This window comes from Arvicanthis niloticus, chromosome 24, assembly GCF_011762505.2.
Source record: "Arvicanthis niloticus isolate mArvNil1 chromosome 24, mArvNil1.pat.X, whole genome shotgun sequence".
Taxonomy (NCBI): Eukaryota; Metazoa; Chordata; class Mammalia; order Rodentia; family Muridae; genus Arvicanthis; species Arvicanthis niloticus.
In genome coordinates, this window is record NC_133432.1 from 24740234 (window position 1) to 24762357 (window position 22124).

Here is a 22124-nt window from a genome sequence, read left to right on the forward strand (position 1 = left end):
GTGGGATACATGTTTGTTCTTGTCTCCCCAGGAAAAGTCTCCATCCCTCTCTTGGCCTCACGTACCTTCTTTGGAGCCACTGGCCGATGCCACCACAGAAGATGAAGCAGACCCGATGGACGGCCTGCCCACCGGACTGGAGTGCTTCCCCCCTCGGCCAGGGGGCTTCAGGCCACTGGGCTTCTGCATGGTGGTGCCGCTAGGAGGGCAGACAAAGGCAGATCACATCCTTTCTGCCATCCTTGGTCACCTGCGGACAAAACACAAGAGGGATGGAGTCATGATGTTCTCATTACGACCTTGGCCGGTCCCAGTGGTCCAGAAACTGACACAGCCCCATCAGAGGATGCCAATATTTCCTTTCTGTTTTGTGTGAGACAAAACAGGGTATCATGTAGCCCAGGCTGGTCTCAAACTCATGATACAGTAGAGAAAGATATTGAACTCCTACCTGCATCCCTGGGGGTGGGGTTTACAGATGTAGGCCCTACCTGATCTACTTGCGACTAGGGATGGAACTCAGGGGCTCCCTGCGCTGCACACACGGTCTCACTATATAGCCTAGGCTGGCTCCAATCCTATCCCAGCCTCCTGAGTGGTGGTTACAAGTGTGTGATTCTCCAAGCTTCACCATACTGTGTCATTTACAGAGAGAGCTGAGATCTTCACTTTGGGGCTGCTTGGGTGTGGCTGCAAGATGCTTCAAGAACTATCCTATGAGCACCGGGGACAGCTAGCTGGTGAGCCAGGCCACCACAGAAGGCAGCACAGAGTCAACCTGGCCTCCATTAACCCCACTTGCTTGTTTGGCCCACACCTATCTAAACGGGATCACCACCCTCACCAGAGAGGATCTAAAAGGAGAAAAAAAAAAAAAAAGCTGGCAGCAGTTCATTCCTGTAATCCCAGCACTCAGGAGCCTGAGGCAGGGGGATTGTTGCAAGTTTGAAGTCATTCGGGGTACACATAAAAATTCTGTCTCAAAAAACCAAGAATGAGAGGGTGGGAGAAGGAGAAAGGGAGATAAAAGAGAAACACACACACACACAGACACACACACACACACACACAGACACACACACACACACACACACACACGCGCGCGCGCGCACACAGGGGGTGGGGGAAGATCTACCCCTTCCTGGGGGATTCTAGGGAAATGTTTCACTGCTGAGCAGCACCCCACACCCTCTTTTCTTTTTTTCATTTGAGATAGTCTAAGTTGCTCAGGCTGGCCTTGAGCTTATCATCCTCCTGCCTCAACCTCAGAGTAACTAGATCCCATGCCTATATTGTCAGAATAACTAGATCCCATGCCTACATTGTCAGAATAACTAGATCCCATGCCTACATTGTCAGAATAACTAGATCCCATGCCTACATTGTCAGAATAACTAGATCCCATGCCTACATTGTCAGAATAACTAGATCCCATGCCTACATTGTCAGAATGGGCTACTTGAAGTTTTTCTCTACCAGGTGCACCTCACCTACACGTGATGCATTGCCACTGCTACCACAAGTTGCATAATCTTTCTACATGCATGCGTTGTTATGCCCCTGTGTATAGCCAGTGCCTTCCCTGCCTGCTCTTTTCTCCTCCTCCAAGGCAACCTTTTTTTTTTTTTTTTTTTTTTTTTTGTGGTTTTTCAAGACAGGGTTTCTCTGTATAGCCCTGGCTATCCTGGAACTCACTCTGTAGACCAGGCTGGCCTCGAACTCAGAAATCTGCCTGCCTCTGCCTCCCAAGTGCTGGGTGGGATTAAAGGCGTGCGCCACCACCATTGGCCCTCCGATCACTGCAAAAACCCTAAAACCTGCCATTGTTGATGATCCCAAGAAACCTACTGTGTGAAAAACCGGCTGCACCTACAACGCACAGTACTGAACCCACTGTATGCCACACGCCTTGTACAGATGTGGTCTGGCTATGTTCAAGTCTGCTGTAGAAGCAGCAGGCATCTCACAAGTAGAACAGTCACAGATCATAAAAGTTCAGAAACAGCTGAGTGTTAGGTGACATCTGTCATCACAGCACATAGGAGGCTGAGGCAGGAGGATGGAGCTTTAGGCTAGCCTACATTCCACAGGGAGGGCCTGTCTTAGGAAAGAGGGCTGGAGAAATGGCTCAGTCAGCACAGTACTTGCTGCAGAAGCATGAGGAGGGAAAGTCAATCCCCAGAGCTCATGGTGAAGAGTCAGGCATGAGGATTGTGGCGGTTTAAATAGGAATGGACCCCATAACTCATATATTTGAATGCCTCACCCTCAGTGAGTGGCCCTATTTGAGAAGGATTAGAAGGATTAGAAGGTGTGGCCTTGTTAGAGAAAGTGTGTCAAGCTGGGCAGTGGTGGCACACGCCTTTAATCCCAGCACTTGGGAGGCAGAGGCAGGCGGATTTCTGAGTTCGAGGCCAGCCTGGTCTACCGAGTGAGTTCCAGGACAGCCAAAGGCTATACAGAGAAACCCTGTCTCAAAAAAAAAAAAAAAAAAAAAAAAAAGAGAGAGAGAGAGAGAGAGAGAGAGAAAGTGTGTCACTGGGGCGAAGTGGAAAGTGGTTCTTTGGAAAGTCAGTTGTGTTGGGTGGTGTTTTGCTGGGGCAAACACGTGAAGGAGTGTTTTCCTGAAGTGGACCCAGGTGAAAGGTTAAGGCAGATCCTGAAGGAACGTTTGGCTGAAGCAGACACAGGAGAAAAGCTTGTTCTGCTAAAGCAAGCATGTGAAAGGACACACGATGAGAGATCCTTGGCTAACTACAGGCATGTGTTGATTGGTCCACCTTACACTGTGTAGTTAAACTCCATTTGTCGGGACTCCATAGACAGAAACGCACCGGAAAAATTTCTGGTGTGCTGTGCGGCAGTTTCTTGCTGCTTCGTGGACTTGGGTGGATTGACAGAGTGGTGTCAGTTGAGACAGACACATGTGTTAAGGCAAGACAGACCCGTAGAAGACACGTGATGTTTAGAGGGAGTACCTGATAGACAGGAGAGGAGACTGAGCTACGCTTGCTTATAGAACTCGCTGTGTAATGCACCTTTGCTGATCTTCACTTTGCTGAGAGAGCCACAGCTGAGAACTTTTCCTGGCCTTCCTCCCTGGTCCCTCCTGCTGACTTGTGCCGAGGCTGAGGCCTGACTTCTCTGCTAGGTAGTGCTACCACCGCTAATCCAATCCACATTTGCTAACCTGATTCTACTCCTTAGACTGCTGATGTATCTGCAAAGTATTTGTAAATGTTTCAAACTGCTGCTGCTGACCTGTGAACTCAACTGGCGATTTCCACACAACACAGAGCGTAGCTCCAAAGGACCTTTCTAAACTGTTCCATGTCCCTGGTATCCTTTCTTTTCCACTAACTCTGGTGGGAGGTGGGCTAAAAGAGAGGTTAAATATTTAAGGACCATCATTAAAAATAAGGTTTAAAAAAATAAGGTTATATTGGAGGGTGAGCTTTGAGGTCTCAATGCCTATACCAGACTCCACTCACTGTCTGTCTGTCTGTCTGTCTGTCTGTCTCTCTCTCTCTCTCTCTGAACCAGGATGCACCTCCCAGCTCCTTCAGCACCATGCCTGCCTCCCGCCATGAGGATAATGAACTATAAACTTCTGAAACTGTAAGCCAGCCCCAGCTAAATGTTTACTTTCATAGGAGTCAGGGTGTCTCGTCATAGCAAGTGACCAAGATAGTGACACATGCATTCAAAGCCAGTGCCAGGAAGGCAGAGATAGGTGGATTCCCTGGAGCTCCCTGGACAGCCAACTTGTCCTACTTGGTGATCCTCAGGGCAGTGAAAAACCATCCACACATAGATGCATACATGTGCATTGGGAATACACACACACACACACACACACACACACACACATACACACATAGTTGCAGGCATGTGCACACACACATGTAGACAGAAGAAAGGAGAGAAAGTGAAGGATGGATGGAGGGATTTAGTTTAAAAAAGGGAAATAAAGAAGGGAAGAAAGAGGGAGGGAAGAGAGAGAAGAAAAGGAAAGGACAGAGGTCTGGTGAGATGGTTCAGAAGGTAAAGGAGCTTGCCGCCAAGCCTGAGGACCTGAGTTCAATCCCCAGGTCCCACGTGGTAAGAAAGAACAACCCCAGTAAACAGTCCTCCCCATGTGCATGCAGCACACATGTGCTCCCTTGTAAAGATAATGAGTAATGCAGTGTTTAGAAAGAATGCATACTTATAGGACCAGGAGCTGGAAAGATAAAATTAATTTCACAGATTCCATCCGAGTGACAGTGTTGCAGCCATGATTGAACTGGCCCCAGGGCTGGTTCTTCCCTACCTCCTAGCCTGGTGGCCCTGCCCTAAAACAACATTTCCAAGACCCTGACCTCTGGGGGACAGCGCCTGCTTGCTTCAACTAACAAAGGAAAGCATGGAGCAGGCAGAAAGGAACCAAGCCAGCATTCAGCCAGTCCTGGCTACCCCAGCCAGGGGACTGGAGGGGACCGGAAAGGGGAGGGGGAGGGGAGAATGGTAGCAGGAAGAGGGGAGGAGGTAAAGGGCTGAGCTGGCCCTCTGTGACTCAGCTGGGCTCTGGGACAGAGAACTGGTTGGGGGTGGGGGGAGGACTTGGGAAAGCTGTGACATGGTGACACACTGGCCTCTGGCCACCGTGCAGCTGACGGCCGAGGCCATGACGTGAGAACCTGAGGTCTAAACCTAGTCTGCAAGACGCCTGAGGACATGAAGCCATGTGACAGTCCCAGGGGTTATCACCTTTACTGGGATGCAGGTAGCAGCCACGGTCAGCTCGGTCAGCTCGCAGTGACTTCAGCACAGAACAGGCAGAGGAAGAGAGATTTCTAGTTCTAGGTTGGGCAGAATGGCCTAGCAGGTTCAGACAATTGCCACCAAACCCGATGTCCTGAGTTGGATCCCCAGGGCCCACGTGGTAGAAGGGCGGAACTGATACATACACATGCTAAAAATGTAATAAAATGAAAGTAAAATAATAAACCAGCTTGGAGTGTAGCTGGGTTGGGAGAGGGCTTGCCTAGTATGCAGGAAGCCCTGGGTTCGATCCCCTGCACTCCTAAACCAGGTTGTATACACCTGTGATCTTTTTTTTTTTTTTTTTTTTTTTTTTGGTTTTTCAACACAGGGTTTCTCTGTGTAGTCCTGGCTGTCCTGGAACTCACTTTGTAGACCAGGCTGGCCTTGAACTCAGAAATACACCTGCCTCTGCCTCCCAAGTGCTGGGATTAAAGGCCTGCGCCACCACCGGCCTGGCACACCTGTGATCTTAAAAGTAGGGAGGCGGAGCAGGAGGATCAGAAGTTCAGGGTTATCCTCGGCTACATAGTGAGTCTGAGGTTAGCCTGGGCTAGAAAACCAATTTTAATCCCAGCGCTTGGGAGGCAGGGGCAGGTGGATCTCTGAGTTTGAGGCCAGCCTGAATTAGTTCAGGACAGCCAGAGCTACATAGAAAAATTCTGTCTCAAAGAAAGAATGAAATCGAGAAAGAAAGAAAGAGAGAGGGAGAAAGAAAGAGAGAGAGAGAGAGAGAGAGAGAGAGAGAGAAAGAGAGAAAGAAAAGAAAGAAAACCGGGGTCTAAGCATGGCTGCCTGGGGGGTGGGTGGAGTGCAGGTGCCTGAGTTGGGAAGCTTGTAACCCCAGGAGTATCCCAGATACTTGACAGAGGTCAGGAGGCCCATGTCACAACTCTCTGGTGACACTATTCACACAAGCATTGTCTGGCAACTCGGGTCTAGCAGAAGCAACAGGCCCCTCTGTGCTGTCCTCAACTGCCACGTACTGGAAAGAAACCCGAGCTGTCCCAGGGTTTCCATTTCAGCTGCCTGGAGGTGACCAACCACAGGACAGTAGGGGACAGGGCCCAGGATTCTGACCCAGTGAATCGGTAGTGGACTAGAGAGGGGAACAGTGCCAAGTAGAGCAAGAGGGAGCCCAACTCCTATGAGGTAATATGGCCCCGGGGCAGGGAGGAGGGCATCAGGATGTAGGCACCCTGGCCCAGAACTCCAGCCAGCTGCTGGCCCTGGCTCATTCACTGGGTACTTCGGCCAGAAGATATTCCCTCGATAAGGGTGCTAACTACTACTGACACCAGACATTTCCAGCCTCTTCTTTAAAAAAAAAAAATTATGGGGGGAGGGGTACATGCATGCCCTGTGCATGAAGGGTGCCAACTGGTGGGGAGGATCATTTGGTCATTTCTCTCCTTCCACAAGAAGTCTCCAGGGGTCGGACTCAGGTCATTGGGCTTGGCAGCAAACCCCTTACCTGCAGAGCCAACCTGAACCCCTTCTTTTCCGTATCTGATATACAGCCCAAGTTGGTTTCAATCTCTCTATCCTCCTGCCTCTTTCTCCCCAGTGCTGAGATTAAGGGCCCAGGACACCATTCTAACTGCATCTGGCTGAGGGTCAGGGAACATGAGCAGCTTTCTGTGGGTCACTGAGAGGCCACCCGAGTCCATGACCTCCCAGCCAAAGACCAGCCAAGGGTGAGTCTAGGACGGTCGGCCCCTCCCTGTGAGTCTTGCCAACTTCCAGGCAAAAACCAAAGTCCAAGCGCTAAACCAGCTGTGCCTCAGGCCTGGGACATCGGGAGAGATGGAGTCCATCTGCCTGGATCCCTGTCCCCACCCTCCTCCCCTCTCTCTCCCCTGGTTACCAGGGCCAGCAGGATGCTGGGAACAGCCAGGTCCACGCCTTGCACAGTTGTGTAACCCCTGCCAAGTGTGAAAAGAACGGAGATAAAGAACCTGGTTGGGGTCTTTAGACTCCCAGATAGGAGGCCTAACTACCACCATGTGGAGAGGAGAGGGACAGCAGCCGAGACCAGCGAAAGGCTCTGGGAGGGCCTCCAAGCCAAGGTGGGGCAGCAAGTAGACTCTATGGAGATACGACTTCAGGGTGGGAGTGGATGAAACTGAGAAGACCAAACTGCTCACACAACCAAGCAGGAAAGTCAGACCAACAGCGGACAGCCCCCCCAGTCAACCGCCAGCTTTGGTGTTTATTTTGGTTTCTTGCTTGCTTTTTGTTTTGTGAGACAGGGTCTCTTTAGGTTGCCCTGGATCTCCTGAAAGTCACGTAGATCAGGCTGGCCTCCAACTGATAAAATGTACCACCACCCAAGGGGGAGGGTGTTGTTTTTGTTTATTTATTTTTATTCTATGTGAATTGGTGTTTTGCCTGCACATATGTCTGTGTGAGGGTGTCAGATCCTCCAGAACTAGAGTTACAGATAGTTGGAACCTACTATGTGAGAGCCAGGAATTGAACCCAGGTCCTCTGGAAGAACAACCAGTGCTCTTAACCACTGAGCCATCTCTCCAGTGTACTTCTTTTTTTTTTTTTTTTTTTTTTTGAGACACTGTTTCGTGTAGCCCAGAGTAAGTTAAACTCAGGTTGCCAGTTTGCATAACAAACACATTTACTCTTGGAACCATCTCACCAGCTGGCCAGGTAGTTAAAACAAACAAAACAAAACAAGCCAGGCATGATGGCACACCCCGTTAGTCCCAGCACTCTTTGATGTGACTGTTTGAAATCTTGATCCTTCCTGGCCCCGCCTCCTGAGTGCTAGGATTATGGACAGGGGGTCCAAGTGAGCTTTTGTATGTAAGGTTATAGATCACTATAAAGACTTTTCTTTATTGAGAAACAAGTCTCTGCAGTGCAGCCCAGTTTGGCTTTGAACATTCTCCTGCCTCAGACTCTCCAGTGTCGCAGGCAGGACTATACTAAAACATACAGCTAAACAGTTTTGGTTTGGGTTGTTTTGTTTTGTTTTCAAGACAGGGTTTCTCTGTGTAGCCCTGGCTATCCTGGAACTCACTCTGTAGACCAGGCTGGCCTCGACTTGAACTCAGAGATCTGCCTGCCTCTGTCTGCCTCTTGCATGCTGGGACTAAAGGCATGGGCCACCATGCCTGGCTTTTTTGTTTTGTTTTATTCTGTTTAACTACCTGGCAGGCCAGTGAGATGATTCAGAGAATAAATGCTTTTGTTGCACACACCTGACAAACTGAGTTCAATTCCCAGAACCGGTGCAAAGGTGGAGGGAGAGAAGCAATTCCACAGAGCAATTCTCTGACCTCCAAAAATACATTATGGTGTATTTATAGGCACGCACACGTGGGAGTATACACATGCACACACATCAGGCATGATCACACACATAGAGTAATAATAATTTGGGTGTTTTTTTTTTTTTTTTTTTTTTTTTTTTTTTTTTTGTTAAAATTAAGCTGGATAGATGGCTCAGCTGTTAAGAGCACTAGCTGCTCTTCCAGAGAACTCAGGTTCAAATCCCAGCACCCACATGGCCGCTCAGAGAAGTCTGTAACTCCAGTTCCATGACTTCTGACACCCCCACACAGACATATGTACAGGCAAAACACCAACAGACATAAAATAAAAATACATTTTTAAAAAAGAGCATGGACAGTTCTCAAAAAAAAAAACCCAAAATAATAACAAATAACTCTTTAAACTTATATCAGATTCATTTATTTCATGTAAGAGTTTTACCTGTATGTATGTATGTATGTATGTACGTACATACGTGTATCGCATGTATGTCTAGTGCCCATAGAAGTCAGAAAGGGGTACTGGGTCCCATGAGTGTAGAACTGGAATAATGGATGGTTGGGAACCACCATGTTGGTGCTGGGAACGGAACCTGGGTCCTCAGCAAGAGCTTTAAATTTCCTAACTGCTGATTTAACTCTTAAGGCCCAATAAATTTAATAATATTTAAAAAAAAAAAAAAAGATGGAAAGAGATTCCTAAAGGCTTTCTGGTCTCCATAGACACACACATCACACGTCCACCTAAACATGTACGTATCACACACTTGTACACACACAGTCAAAACTATTCTTTCTAAAATATCTGTCTATATCTAACTAGGATTACAGTGACAGAATAAATGACAAAATCACAGGTAATTCCTTGGGTTCTGGACTTGGTACCATCAGACTGCCCAGCTGTGAACGAGCGACCTGTGCCCTGTGGATCTCTGTCCTCTGTGTCTCCCACAGGGCTCTGGCTTCCCCTGAGGGGAGGGGAAGAGAGGTCAGTGTGGTACAGTGGTACTGCACAGAGCGAGGACCATCCTCTGTGCCTCACTTCCCTGCAGCAAGCTTCTGTGTCAACATCCCGGATCCTCTCCCATGCTGGCAATGTCCTGAGCAGGCGAGAGACAGGAAGGAAGAGACAACGGATGCTGGGGTCTGGCCCTGGAATAGCATGGGAGAGCCCAGCCAGACAAAGGAAGGACTAAGATGGGGCAGCCAGGAGAAAGAACTTGCCAGCAAAGCAGGTCAAGGGTACCGCCCACACATCTGAAACTAAAACCCAGTGATACTGAAGTGGGTGGGAAGAATGGAAGAGACACACAAAATACAGTGGATCAGACATCACCAGGAAGACATCTGAGTCAGTACGATCTACCGATGCTCCCGAAAAGGCAGCCTCATCCTGACTACCAATGGAGGCTGCGTGCCAAGCACCCACCACACGCATGTACTGTTTTACTCATGCCCAGGTTTTCTGCAAAGTGGTACCCAGTGTCCTTGAATGCCTTCTCCCACTTCTCAGGGAGAGCAGAGGGGCGGGATCGAGCTTTTGCAAATAGTATTCCCAGTCTGTGTCTCAGGACCTAGGACAGCACCAGGCAAGTGGCTCAAAACTGCTCCATTCAAGAACCCAGAAATCTCCGGGTGGGAGGGAGCTGGTACCGTCCTTGCTTAACCTACACAAAGTCCTGGATTCTATCCCCAGGACCACACAGGCTCGGCCTCACACACAGGTAAATGCCTGCAAATAGTAGGTGGATCAAGAGCTCAAACTCATCCTGCCTTACACAGAGAGGTTGAGACCAACCTGGGTGAGGTGAAACCTTGTTTCAAAACCAAACAAAACAAAAAAAAAAACTAAAAACAGACAAAGGAACCGGAGAGATGTCTCAGTGGTTAAGAGTGCTGTCTGCTCTTCCAGAAGACCTGGGCTAGATTCTCAGCGTAGACACAGTGGCTCACAACTGTTAACTCTACTTTCAGGGACTCTGACGCTCTCTTCTGGCCTCTGTGGGTACTCCATAAATCTAGTGCACAGGCATGCACGCAGGCAAAACATCCGCATACATAAGAGAAAAAAAAAAAACATATTACAGGGTGGAGAGCTGGCTCAGAGGTTAAGAGCAGTGACTGCTCTTCCAGAGGATCCGAATTCAATTCCCAGCACCCACATGGCAGTTGACAACTGTCTGCAATCCAGCTGCAGGTAATCTGACACTCTCACACAGACACACATGCAGGCAAAACACCGATGCACATGAAATAAAAATAAATAAATCACTTTTTTTGGAAAAAGAAAAAAGATAAAAAATTAAATGACCCTCATCAGGGCCGGAGGTGTGCTTCAGTGGTACCTCAAATACGCCAGAGAGAGGCTAGGGGCACAGAACAGTGGTGGGTGCCTACCTAGAATCCTCTAGTGCAAGAAGTGTGGGTCAGCTGTAGAGCACCTGCCTAACTGTGCAAGACTCTAGGGAGGAGACGAGGGTAGGGCAGGAGAGAGCACACAGCCCTGTATTTATGTTGATTCCTCCCGGCCTCTTCTGCATCCTGCTCAGAAGACAGCAGTTCATTAACCTTTCTAGGCACTTCTGAAGGCATCAATTACAGTCCGTGTTTCACTGTGAGGACCAGGCAGGATCAAGGGAGAGAGGCTCTGGGGCCACAGAAAACACAGGGTGCTGGAACTAGACTCACCCACCCCCAGTCGCCAGATCTTGGGAAAAGAGGGTCTTCTCTCAACCTGGCCCAGGACACAGTTTACACAGAAGGTCGCATCCTTAAGTTCCTTGAGGCTAACCCACAGTGCTGAGGACAGGAGCACCAGACATTATCTAGTACCAGGATGGTAAGGTGTCCATGGCTCTGCCTCCCCTATCAGACCACCAGCTCCTATGCATAGCCACGCCCTAGTTGTTTATACACACCCACGCACGCAGGCACGTACATGCGCATACAACTTCAGGCACCCAAAACTTGCCTGATAGATAAATTATACCAGCTGTTCCCAGCCGCAGTCAACCACCAACTAAGGAGATGGGGGTAGCCCCCTTACTTGGTCTCTCTGGCAACCCAGGATTAAGGGGGATGCCACCAGGAGGGGTCTATGAACAGGAGCTGAAACCAGCATCTATAACAGTCACACTGGAGCAGGCTACAACTCGTGAGTCAAGGAGAGATGGGACGGAGGCAAGACGGTAGAGAAAATGAAACCAGCATCCAGAAAGAAACAGAAGGGGTGGCTGCCAGCCAGCTTCCTGGTCCAGGTGGCCTGGACTCCCTGCAATTCTTCAGTGACTAAGTCTTATTTCCACCTACTCTGAAACATCCTTTTGGAGCCAGCAAGACTGTGAGATGGCTCAGAGGGGAAAGTACTGGCTATTAAGCCTAATGACCTCGTTTCAACCCCTGGTATCCACATAGTCGAAAGAGAAACAACTCCCAAAAGTTGTTCCATGGTCTTCACAGATGCACACGCGCGCGTGCGCACACACGCACACACACCATAAATTCATTTAAGGAAATAAATAAATGTAACTGAAGAGCCTCCTTTTTCTTAACTGAATGAGGCTCTGATTCCCCGGGACAAAGAAGACCAGGCACAGTGGAGCTACAGAGATGGTTCCCTTAGTAAATCGCTTGCCGTACAAACATGAAGACTAGAGTTCAGATCCCCATCACCCACATCAAAAGGCAGTGCGTGCCTGTAATTACAGTATTAGAAAGATGGAGACAGGAGGAGCTCTGGGGCTTGATAGCAAGCCGGCCTCACTGAGTCAGTGAGGTCTAAGTTAAGTGAGATACCCTGTCTCAAAAAAATAAGGTGAAGGGCCAGCAAGATGGCTTAGTAGGTAAAAGGGCTTGCCACCAAGTCTGGTCATTTGATTTTAATACCTGGCGTCCATTTCTCAGAAACAGAAAATGGATCCCAATAAGTTGTCCTCTGACTTCCATTATGCGCCCAAGCGTATACACACCCATCCACACCCACACGGAACGAAATGCACAGGGGCTGAGGAAGGCAGAGCTAACCCCAAGCCTCTACACACTCATGTCTACCCAAATGCTTGCACGCACGCATGCATCCACACACACATGCATGCACACCTACAATCCCAGAACCTGGAAAGGACACTCAGAAGTTGAGACTAGCCTCCAGTATGGAGCAGGTTTGAAGCCAGCCTGTGCTACATGAGATTCCCATGTCAAAAGGACAGAAACTCCCAACAACAGGGTATCAAAGGGTCCCTCTTCTAATTCGGTGTCCCTTCCAGAACAGCTGGGTTCAACAGAAGATGCCCCCTACTTACAGCTTATGAAGAGAACTGAGGCGACCTTAGTGGAGGCATACAGAGTCTGGCCAGCTGATGAGAGAGAGAGAGGAAGAGAGAGAAGGAGAGGAAGAAGGAGAGAGGGGAGAGAGGGAAATAGAGAGAGGGAGAAAGAGAGGGAGAGAGGAAGGGAGAGGTAGAGAGGGAAAAAGAAGAGAGAAAGGGGGAGGGAGATGGGGAGGGAGCGCGAGAGAAAGAGGGAGAAGAAGAGGGAAAGAGGGAGAGGGAAAGAGAAGGAATGGAAGAGAGGGAGGGGGAGACAGAGGGGGTGAGAGGGAGAAGAAGAGTGAGAGGGAGGGGGCAGGAGAGCAAGAGGGAGAGAGGGACAGAAAGAGGAAGAGAGGGAGATGAAGAAAGAGGAGGCAGTCCCATGGAATGCAAGGCCTGGGCAATTGTGTGGGCTCCAAAGGCCAGACAGTGTTTAGACTTTGTACTGAGGTGTCGGCAGAGAGTACGACTGTAATTATGCTTTAGAGAAACAGACCTTGACTTTGCAGAAGATGATGTGCCCCTCAGGCACACAGTAAGTACTTAACCAATACATGGACAAAGCACACAGTGGTGCCTACCTGTCATCCCAGAACTCTAAAGGTAGAGACAGGAAAACCAGCCTGGGCTAAAATGTGACTCTGAGGCCAGTCTGGGCTACAGAGTGACTTTGAGACCAGCCTGAGCTACAAGGAGACCTTGTCTAAAAACCAAAAGCAGAGAAAGTACTGTAGTTCACTGGGTGAACTACTGGGTGCAGTGCCTGCCTAACATGTCTGAACCCCAAGTCTATCCCCAGCACCATATAAACCTGGAGGGGGTAGCACACACCTGTCAGCCTAGTATTGGGAAATGTGGGCTGCAAGAGCAGAAGTTCAAGGCCAGGGCTGTGTCAGTCTAAGGCAAGGCTAAGATACTCTGTGTATCTCCAATACACAGAGTCAGGGCTGGAGAGATATCTCAGGGACTGAGACCTAGGTTCATTTCCAGACAGCTCACAACAGTCTAACTCTAACTCCAGAAAAAAAATAAATCTTAAAAATAATGTGAAAAAAAAAACCAACAAATGAATAAATTTATTTATAAAGTCAGAACCACTGGACATGGTGGGCGCATGTTTAGTCCCAACACTAAGCAAACACATATCTATGAGTTTAAGGCTAGCCTAGGCTATATAGTAAGTTCCAAGCCAGCGAGGGCTACATAGTGAGACCCTGTCTCAAAAGGGGGTGGGAGGAGTTAGAACCAAACCTTCCTGGCCCAGAGTAAGCACCTAATATGTGTTTTTTAAAAATCTGGGTAAAGACATAAATTCTCCCAAGAGCTACTGGGTTGCAAATGCAGACAGAGTCTCCCCTCTGGGCAAAGCGTCAGAGGCAGAGAAGGCAGGGTAAACAGAGCAGCTATGCACTTACACGGACCAGAGAGCGACTGGAAATCATTGAGCGTGTCTTCCGGGTGGGAAGATTTAGGGAGAAGAGGACAATGGCTTTGCTATCAGTGAAGGAAAGCAGGAAGAAGGAAGGGAGATAGAAAAGATCAGGCCCTGGGGTGGGGCTAAAAGGCCAGGCTGTATGAAGGTAAAAGGCAGCCAGAGACGAGGATAAGTCTCCTGCCCCAGGCTGAGAGCCACTTCCTGTAGCATTAAAAAAAAAAAAAAATCAACTGGGAATGTACCTCAATGGAAGAATAGTTGTCTAGTAGTCTAGAATACCCCAGGGGAGTGGCTCAGGGTAGATCATTTGCCTAAAATCCCTCAATGAGGGGCCAGGGGCGTGGCTCAGCGGTAGAGCCCCTGCCTAGAATCCCCCAGTGAGGGGCTGGGGGCGTGGCTCAGCCAGAGAAGCCAATGAAGTCTTAGGTTTAATTCCCCAAGTAAGTAAAGTCACAAAAACTCTGTCTCGGGGCACACGGTTTTCTCAAAAGCCCTAAAAGGCAAATCCCCAAAGTACTCCCATTTTTACTGATGGGGAAACAGAGACAGCAAGGTATGATATCTTGACCGAAGCCACACAGCGATTCAAGTAGCAGCGCAAGGATCTGTCAAACTCCCACATCTGAACTCCTGCTCCTTGGGACGAGTGTTCTGGCTGCGAATTTGGGGGCTCTGAGTAGGCACTTCCCACTTGAGTGCCTGGTTAGAAGAGCTGTGTGTGCTTCTCCAAGGCTCTTCAGCCGTTGGGGTTCCTCGATTCCTAACCTCCTCATCCTGGAGGCTCCACTCCCACATACTACCCTTTTAAGCACTGCTGAAACCCATGTTTCTGTCCTGTGCTAAGTGGGCACCTAGCGTACCCAGGAAGGAACCGGCAAACAGGCTCTTCCTTGAACTTCACGCCCCAGTAACCTAAATCTTTCTCTGCCCATCTAAGCCAGAATGCCTCTTGTCCGGAAGCTCTTATGGGAGCCATCGCCTAGGTAAAAAGCACCCTTGGGTCTGGTCTCAGGGTCTGCCTTTAGGGTCTGCCCCACCCTCCAGCTGTGCCTCTTGGGGGCTCCTAGCTTCTCCACTTGCCAGGCATCAGTTTAGGCTGTGCTGTGCTATGCAGAGTAGCTAGCTTCCTCCGGTTCTGTGTACCTGCCAGCCCCTGGTGGTGCCAACCCAGGTGACAGCGACCTTATGAATGAAGGACTCATTGTTTACATTTACAACTGATGGGGAGGAGGCCTCTGGCTTACCGCAAAGGTAAAGTGGCCACACGTGGTGCTCTACCTCCTCCTCAGAGCACAGTCCTAGGCCAGCCCCACCCCCACCGTCCTCTGCCTGGGCACCCTTCAAGATTAAGGCCAATTGCCTGCCTAGTTCCACAACCCTCCAACCCCCTGCCCATTTGTAGTTCAGAAGATAGGAGCGGGATTTCAGAGGCTGGGTGCGTGCATTCCTGGCTGGGTTGTGATTCCTCTACCCCCTAAGGTGTTTCTCTGCAACGACCTTTCCAGGCTTGGGTCAGGCTCGGGAGGAGGTACGCGTGGCAAAGCCCAATGAGTCTGGGACAAACACACAGGCCCCGCCTGAGGAGTCCACGCGGCTCCTAGCCCTAGAGGCTCAGCCCTGCATCCTGCGTCGCCACTGCCCCTCCCTGGGGGGAGGGAAAAAAATCTGCTGCCTCACCAGCCACCAGCGCCAGCTTGGGGGGGCACCCCTGTGGAAAGCCACCCTGCCTGGGCCTCCCCCTTATCCCATCCTCTTCCAAGCTAGGCTCTCCAATCAAGTTTTGCTAAGGGCACCAACCAGGCGACCCCAGGTGGCGGGGCGGGGGCCTCCGTGTCTCATCCCAGATGCCAGGTCTGGAGATGAGGGTTGATGGCCGCGCCCACCAGGCTGTGTGCGCCCCCACAGAGCCTGAGTGAGCCTTCCCCAAGAGGTCTGCAGCTTGTCCAGCTTCCTGGACCCGCTCTTGGAAAGAGGACGCCAACAAACACACCCGAATCCCAGTTTATGGATGTGCACACCATCTGGACGTGCAATCCAGGGGCGCCCCCAACCCCAGCAGCGGTCTGGGTTAAGGAAGTTGGGGTTCACCTCGCCCACGCCCACCAGCGGCGGCGGCCCTGCCCGCTGTCCTTGCCCACGCGGCGACAATGGCTTGGTGATAGCACCCCCTTTTCTTTCCAGGATAGGGTGCCGCCGCCCCCCGCGACTCTGCGTCCTTTGTTGCCCGCGCGCCCCCATCGCGCGCGTCCCCAGAGCGGCGCCTACCTTGGAGCTCCAGCAGGAACCAGGACCCGACACCCCTCTCCTCCTCTTGGTCCGCGCGTCCCGGGAACAAGGATGCTGTGCCGGTCCCTTCACGCCGCTACCCTAACCGGGTCTCCCCGCTCCGAGTCGGGGCCTCGCACAGGATCTACGGCCAGAAGGGGGATAGAGGGAGGGGCCGATCCAGTAAACCCGGCCGCTGCCTGCGCGCCCCGAGGCGGAGCCGAGCCGAGTAGAGCCGAGCGGAGCCGAGCCGAGCGGGGCCGAGCCGGGAAGATCCGAGCCCAACGGGGCGGAGGCGAGAGAAGCCGAGCGGAGCGGAGCCCCGTGGAACCCTGCCAAGGCGAGCCGAGCTCAGCCGGGAGATGCCGAGCGCCAGGAGAGCTCAGCGGCCAGAGAGCGAACAAAAGGGGCCGGCGTAGCGGCGGGCGCAGGAAGGCGGGGCCCGGAGCGCCGGGGAAAACGGAGGGGGTGGGGGCGGTGCCCGCAGCCGTGGTCTCCCGGTTCTCAGGCAACAGTGACACGCAAAAACTGGGGAGCGGGCGGGTGGAGTAGTCTTCGGAACCTCGTCTTCCCCACCTAGACCACCTATAGCTGACTTGAGCCTTGGAGATAGATTTCACTCACACGCACTTCAACCCGAGGCATTTATGCGTGTTCCAGTTTCTGTTTCGACCATGCATTGCTTATGTGAATGTTCCATATTAGGAGACGGAGGCGCTTGTGAATGTAAGGGGGTGGGGCTGGGATCCGGAAGGTTTCCCGCAAGAGTTGACTGACTTAGGGACTGTGTTCAAAGAGGCGAGAAGAGGGAATAATACAACTGTAGGGAGAGCTTCAGATGTACCACCTGAAGGCACCCTGGTTCCACCAGACACTAGGCAGGCTGATCAGGAGGGCAAGCTGAGCGACATAGTGAGACTCTGTCACAAAAACAAACAAACAAACAAAAAACCCACCACCGAAACAAAACCTTACAGTCTCACTGAGCATGATGGTACATTAACCTCTTGACCTCAGTTTCCCCATCTTTAAAGGATGTTTAGCTTACCAGAACAAAAAAGGCAGTTGTGCCGGGCGGTGGTGGCGCACGCCTTTAATCCCAGCACTTGGGAGGCAGAGGCAGGCGGATTTCTGAGTTCGAGGCCAGCCTGGTCTACTGAGGAGTGAATTGATGCCGGCAGTAGGCTAGTCCTGAGGAGCTCAGCAGCAAAGAGAGCCCATGTGAAAAGAGTCAATTCCTCAGGAGTGGACGGTATACAAAGTGAGGGGGCGGTTCGAGAAAGAGCAAGTTCTGTGTAGCTAGATGGACAGCTTCAATGTTGAAATAGGACCCAAATCATGGCAGACTGGAAAGAATCCACCTCTTGGGTTGGGTCCTGGCTCAGGAGTAGAGCATCTACTACCTAGGACAGATACCTGTGAGGGGCTGGGGATGTAGCTCAGTGGTAGAGCCCCTGCCTAGAATCCCCCAGTGAGGGGCTGGGGGCGTGGCTCAGTGGGAGAGCACCTGTTTAGCATTACTGAGGCCCTTGGCTCCATTTCCACCAACAGAAAATTTAAATAGCTGGACATGGTAGCATCTGCCTTTAATCCTGAAACAGGCAGATCTGTATTAGTTTAAGTCCAGCCTGGTCTACATAGAGAGTTTCAGGCCAGCCAGTCAGGCCAGTGCGATCCTGACTCAAAAAGAAGGAAATTAATACCACAGATAAAAGTTTGCACTTCAACCATAGTTCTCTGTCTGTAAACCCTTCGGTGTGTGTCAGAAAGGATGAGGGCTGGAGAGGTGGAGACAGTGAAACCCTGTCTCAAAAAATAAAAGAATGTATACCGCTCTTGGAGAGGACCTGAGTTCAGTTCCTAGCGCCCACATTGGGTAGCTGCCTATAACTCTAGCTCCAGGAGATCTGATGTTCTCTTCTCGACTTTGGGGGTACCTTCACATACACGTGCATATACCTACACATGCGCACATAATTAAACATATAAAATAAAATATTAAAAAGAAATGGGAGCCGGGGTGCAGCTCGGTTAACAGATGTTCAATTTACACATACAGCCTTCGATTCAATCCCCAACACAGCATAAAACAGATGTGGTAACAAAGGAGAGGAGGAAGAAATATCATGAGTTCAAGGCCAGCTTTGGCTACACGACAAGCTGGAGAACAGCCCAGGCTACGTGAGTCCCTACTTAAAGGGGAAAAGGCACAAGGATTTGTTCAGGTCACAAGTTCCCATGTGAGGCACCTGAGCAGCCCGTTTGTGCCCTCAGGTAGTTGACAGAAGGAACCCCCCAACTGACATGCCCCCAGGTAGATGCTCAGCAAAAATCTCCCAGCTGAACACCTGCTTTGGGCTATTGGAATCAGCTCCAAGAGACCCACCTGGCCTCTCATGAGCGGAACCTCAAAGGGTGACTGACCTCTGGCCCTAGCTGTTGGCAAGCTGGTTCTCAGGAGGAAAGATAAAGCTTCCCTGACTGGAGGGTTTCTGGCAGGTACTGTATATCTCAACCACGCCCCCGATTTCACTGGGGAAATCGGGGCCAGTGCTAGCACTTCTAGGCCAGTGCTTTATCTGTGCGCTACATCCCCAACCCCTCCTTGTATTTATATTTGAGACAGCATCCAAGGTACCCAGTGCTAGCTTTGAATTCCCTGTGGTCTAGTACTCAAAATTCACTTGCCTTTGACTTTCCAGTGCTGAGATTCCAGTCATGTGCCATCATGTCTGGTCCTAGCCTATAATTTTGATATTCTGTGTGTATGTGGAGACAGGAATGGAATCCGGGACTTCTGGAATGCTAACTAAGCAAGAGCACTGAGTTCTCCCCCAACATCTTCCTGAAGATTTTGTTTGTTTGTTTTGGTTTTTTTTTTTTTTTTTTTAGATTTTTTTTTTATGTATATGAGCACACTGTCACTATCTTCAGACACACACCAGAAGGGGACATCAGATCCCATTACAGATGGTTGTGAGCCACCATGTAGTTGCTGGGAATTGAACTCAGGACCTCTGGAAGAGCAGTCAGTGCTCTTAACCACTGAGCCATCTCTCCAGCCCTGTTTTGTTTTTTTTGTTTTTTTTTTTTTTTTTTTTTTTTGTTTTTTTTTTTTTGTTTTTTTTTTTTTTTAATTGTTTTTCCACACTGGGTTTTTCTGTGTAGCTCTGGCTGTCCTGGAACTCATTCTGTAGAGCAAGCTGGCTTCGAACTCAGAGATCTGCCTGCCTCTGCCTCCCAAATGCTGGGATTAAAGGCATCTCCATTAGCTGATTTATTTATTTATTTATTTATTTATTTATTTATTTATTTGATAGGGTCTCACTATGTAGCCCTGGCTGGCCTGGAACCCACTATATGCACCAGGCTAGCCTCAAACTCATGACATCAGACTGCCTCTGCCTCCCAATACTGGGAGTTAAAGGCACACACCACCATGTCTGACATGGATGATATTATTTTAATTATGTCTATGTGTGTGTACTTGAATGGGAGCACCTGCCAAGGCCAAAGGATGGTTTAGACTTCCTCTGGAGCTGGAGTTACAGGTGATTGTAATGATCCATCCTTCTCATGTGGGTGCTGGGAACCGAACTCAGGTACGCTACCAAGAGCAGCAAGTACGGTTAACCACTGAGCCATCTCTCCAACTGTCACCTCCAGTTCTTTGCTGGAATATTTTTCCAGTCTCTGAATTGCTATTTTAAGCTGACCATAGTGCCGCAGGGAGCCAGCACTTGGGAGGCAGATGCAGGAGGATCTCTGTGAGTTCAAGGGCCAGCCTGGTCCTAATGAGTTTCAGGACAGTTGGAGCTACACAGTGAAACCCTGTCTCTAAGTAAGCAAGTAAATAAATAAATAAATAAATAAATAAATAGAAGCTGTTTCCATGGGAATTGGAAGGACACGAGAAACAGTCATGTCCTTGTGTGGAGATTCTTGTTTGAATGAAAATGGTAGCTTCTTCGTATTGGATCACAGCCTGGCCTTACAGCAGAACCCTGTGCATCCGGGTGGGCGTGGTGTTGCCATGGAAACGTCTGCTGAGCTGGCCACCACGGGGCTGCTTCCAGACACGTGGACTTGGCTGGTCCTGAATTCTTCCAGCCTAGAAGGAAGCAGAGCTTCTGCTTAGTTGGTACTGATGCCTCTGGTTGGTACTGATGCCTCTGATTGGTACTGATGCCTCTGATTGGTACTGATGACGGAGGAAGAGAAGCTGACGTCATCACGGGGACGCCACAGTTCTGTAGGTTATTCTGCTGACCTGACCTGGGCTTCTGAGGTCCTGGGAGCTTTTTTTTGCAGCCTTCTGGGTTCCCTGAGAGATGTCCCTCTGTAAATAAGACTAACTGCATGGTTTCAGCTTTGTGAGATAAGGTCTCATGTATGTAGCCCAGGCTGACCTCAAACTCTCCAGCCTGCAGCCTTGGCGTGCTGGAATGACAGGCATGTACCGTCATACTCAAGGTCTCTGTGAGCGCTTTGCCTGGGGACAGGGAGTCTTACGCTGTCTTCTTCCTCCAATCCTGTCCTAAGAACAGTACCAAGCCTAAGGGGACATCTGTTTAAAGATTTATTTTTAATTCTGTGTACATGTATGTACCTGAGTATAGTTTTCTCTGAGTCACAAAAGAGATCAGGATTCCCTGGAGCCCGAGTTACAGGTCCTGTGAGCTACCCAGCCTTGGTTGCTGTGAACCAAACTCAGACAAGCAAACACTCTTAACCATGAACCTATTTCTCCAACCCTGTAAAGGGACATCTCTTTTGAGCATTTTGGGCCCTTCTATTTCCTCCCAAAACATAGCGGCAGAGACAGATGGAACGTCACTGGTTTGACTTTGACTAAATAAATAAATAAAAATAAAACCTAGAGCTAAGTGTAGTGGTACATCCCTGTGGTCCCAGTACAAGAAGCTGAAGCAGGAGCATCACTGTGAGTTTAGGTCCAGCTTGGACATTTCATTTAAAAAAAAAAAAAAAAAGAATGCTGGATAAAATATCCATGCTGTTGCCTTCTGTATTACTTTTTGATTACTGTGATAAAACATCATGACCAAAGCAACGTATAGCAGGAGGGTTTATTTGTTTTACAGTGCTGGAGAGGCGAGTGTGTAACAGCGGGGAAGCGTTCAGCAAATGGCAGACAAAGCAGAAGCTGAAGGCTCACATCTGGAGCCGTAAGTGCAAGGCAGAGATAGTAAACTCAAAGGGGCCTTCCTCTTACGTTCTCAAAGCTCACCTCCAGAGGCACACCTCCTCCAAGGCTCGCCCCCTAAACCTGTGGAAATGGCTCCGCCTACTGGGGGGAACTCAGTATTCCACCTTTGGAGTCTATGAGGGACAGTCTCCCCGTAAGGTCATGAGGTAAGACCATCGTCCGCTCTTAAAATAATAGAGTTCCTTGTAAAATAAGTAAGTTTAGCTTTCTAGAAAATTCTTGTTTTGCTCCTTTGCCTGCAGCAGAAGAAAGGGAAATGCATTCAAGATTGATCCTTGTCTCTGGAACTGGGGAGCCAGCATCCAGACAAGTTTCTTTGATTCAGAAGCCCCCAGGATGGTGGCTGAAAGGCCCAAGAGGGGAAGGACAAACAAGGACATAACCAGCTTCTACAACAGGATGGGTTTAATTCGAGAAAAACCTTGGGAAGGGAGGTCTCCAGATCGGGGAAGTCAGAAAGCTCGCTGTCTGCTGACAGACCCGGGTAGATGGGAAGTTGGAGGGATTGGGGCTCAAACGCTTCTGTTGCCGGAAGTGATCAAAGAGTCTTGAGCAGTGACTGACATGTGTAGGTGATCTTAAACATCTCCAATGGCCAACCATTATCAGGGGGCAAGGGGTGTCCGGCATCTAGAAAAACAAGCCTAGAACGATTACTCTGGTTTGGGGAAACTACCACTATTTAAGCAAATTGATTAGCTCTTCCAAGTGGAAAGTCTGAAGCTAACACGGATGGTGTTCATTTCTATAGATCAGTAGGTAGAGACGGGGTGGGGGTCGGTTATGGTTCATGT

At 49.8% G+C, this 22124-nt stretch overlaps 1 protein-coding gene across 2 annotated transcripts in view; it reads right to left on the reverse strand.

Moving 5' to 3' along the window:
- The window catches only part of Clip2 (CAP-Gly domain containing linker protein 2), a 63219-nt gene extending 46731 nt beyond the window's left edge, over positions 1–16488 (reverse strand). Inside the window, exons 1-2 of one of the 2 annotated variants that reach the window (XM_076923115.1) lie at positions 16104–16488; positions 66–250 (exon numbers count right to left, since the gene is read on the reverse strand). In XM_076923115.1, coding sequence (XP_076779230.1) covers positions 66–189 — 124 coding nt within the window. In that variant the 5' untranslated portion in view covers positions 190–250; positions 16104–16488. The remainder of the gene's footprint in view (positions 1–65; positions 251–16103) is intronic. The other variant, XM_076923116.1, reaches the window with a different exon arrangement.
- Between the last annotated feature and the right edge of the window lie 5636 nt (positions 16489–22124).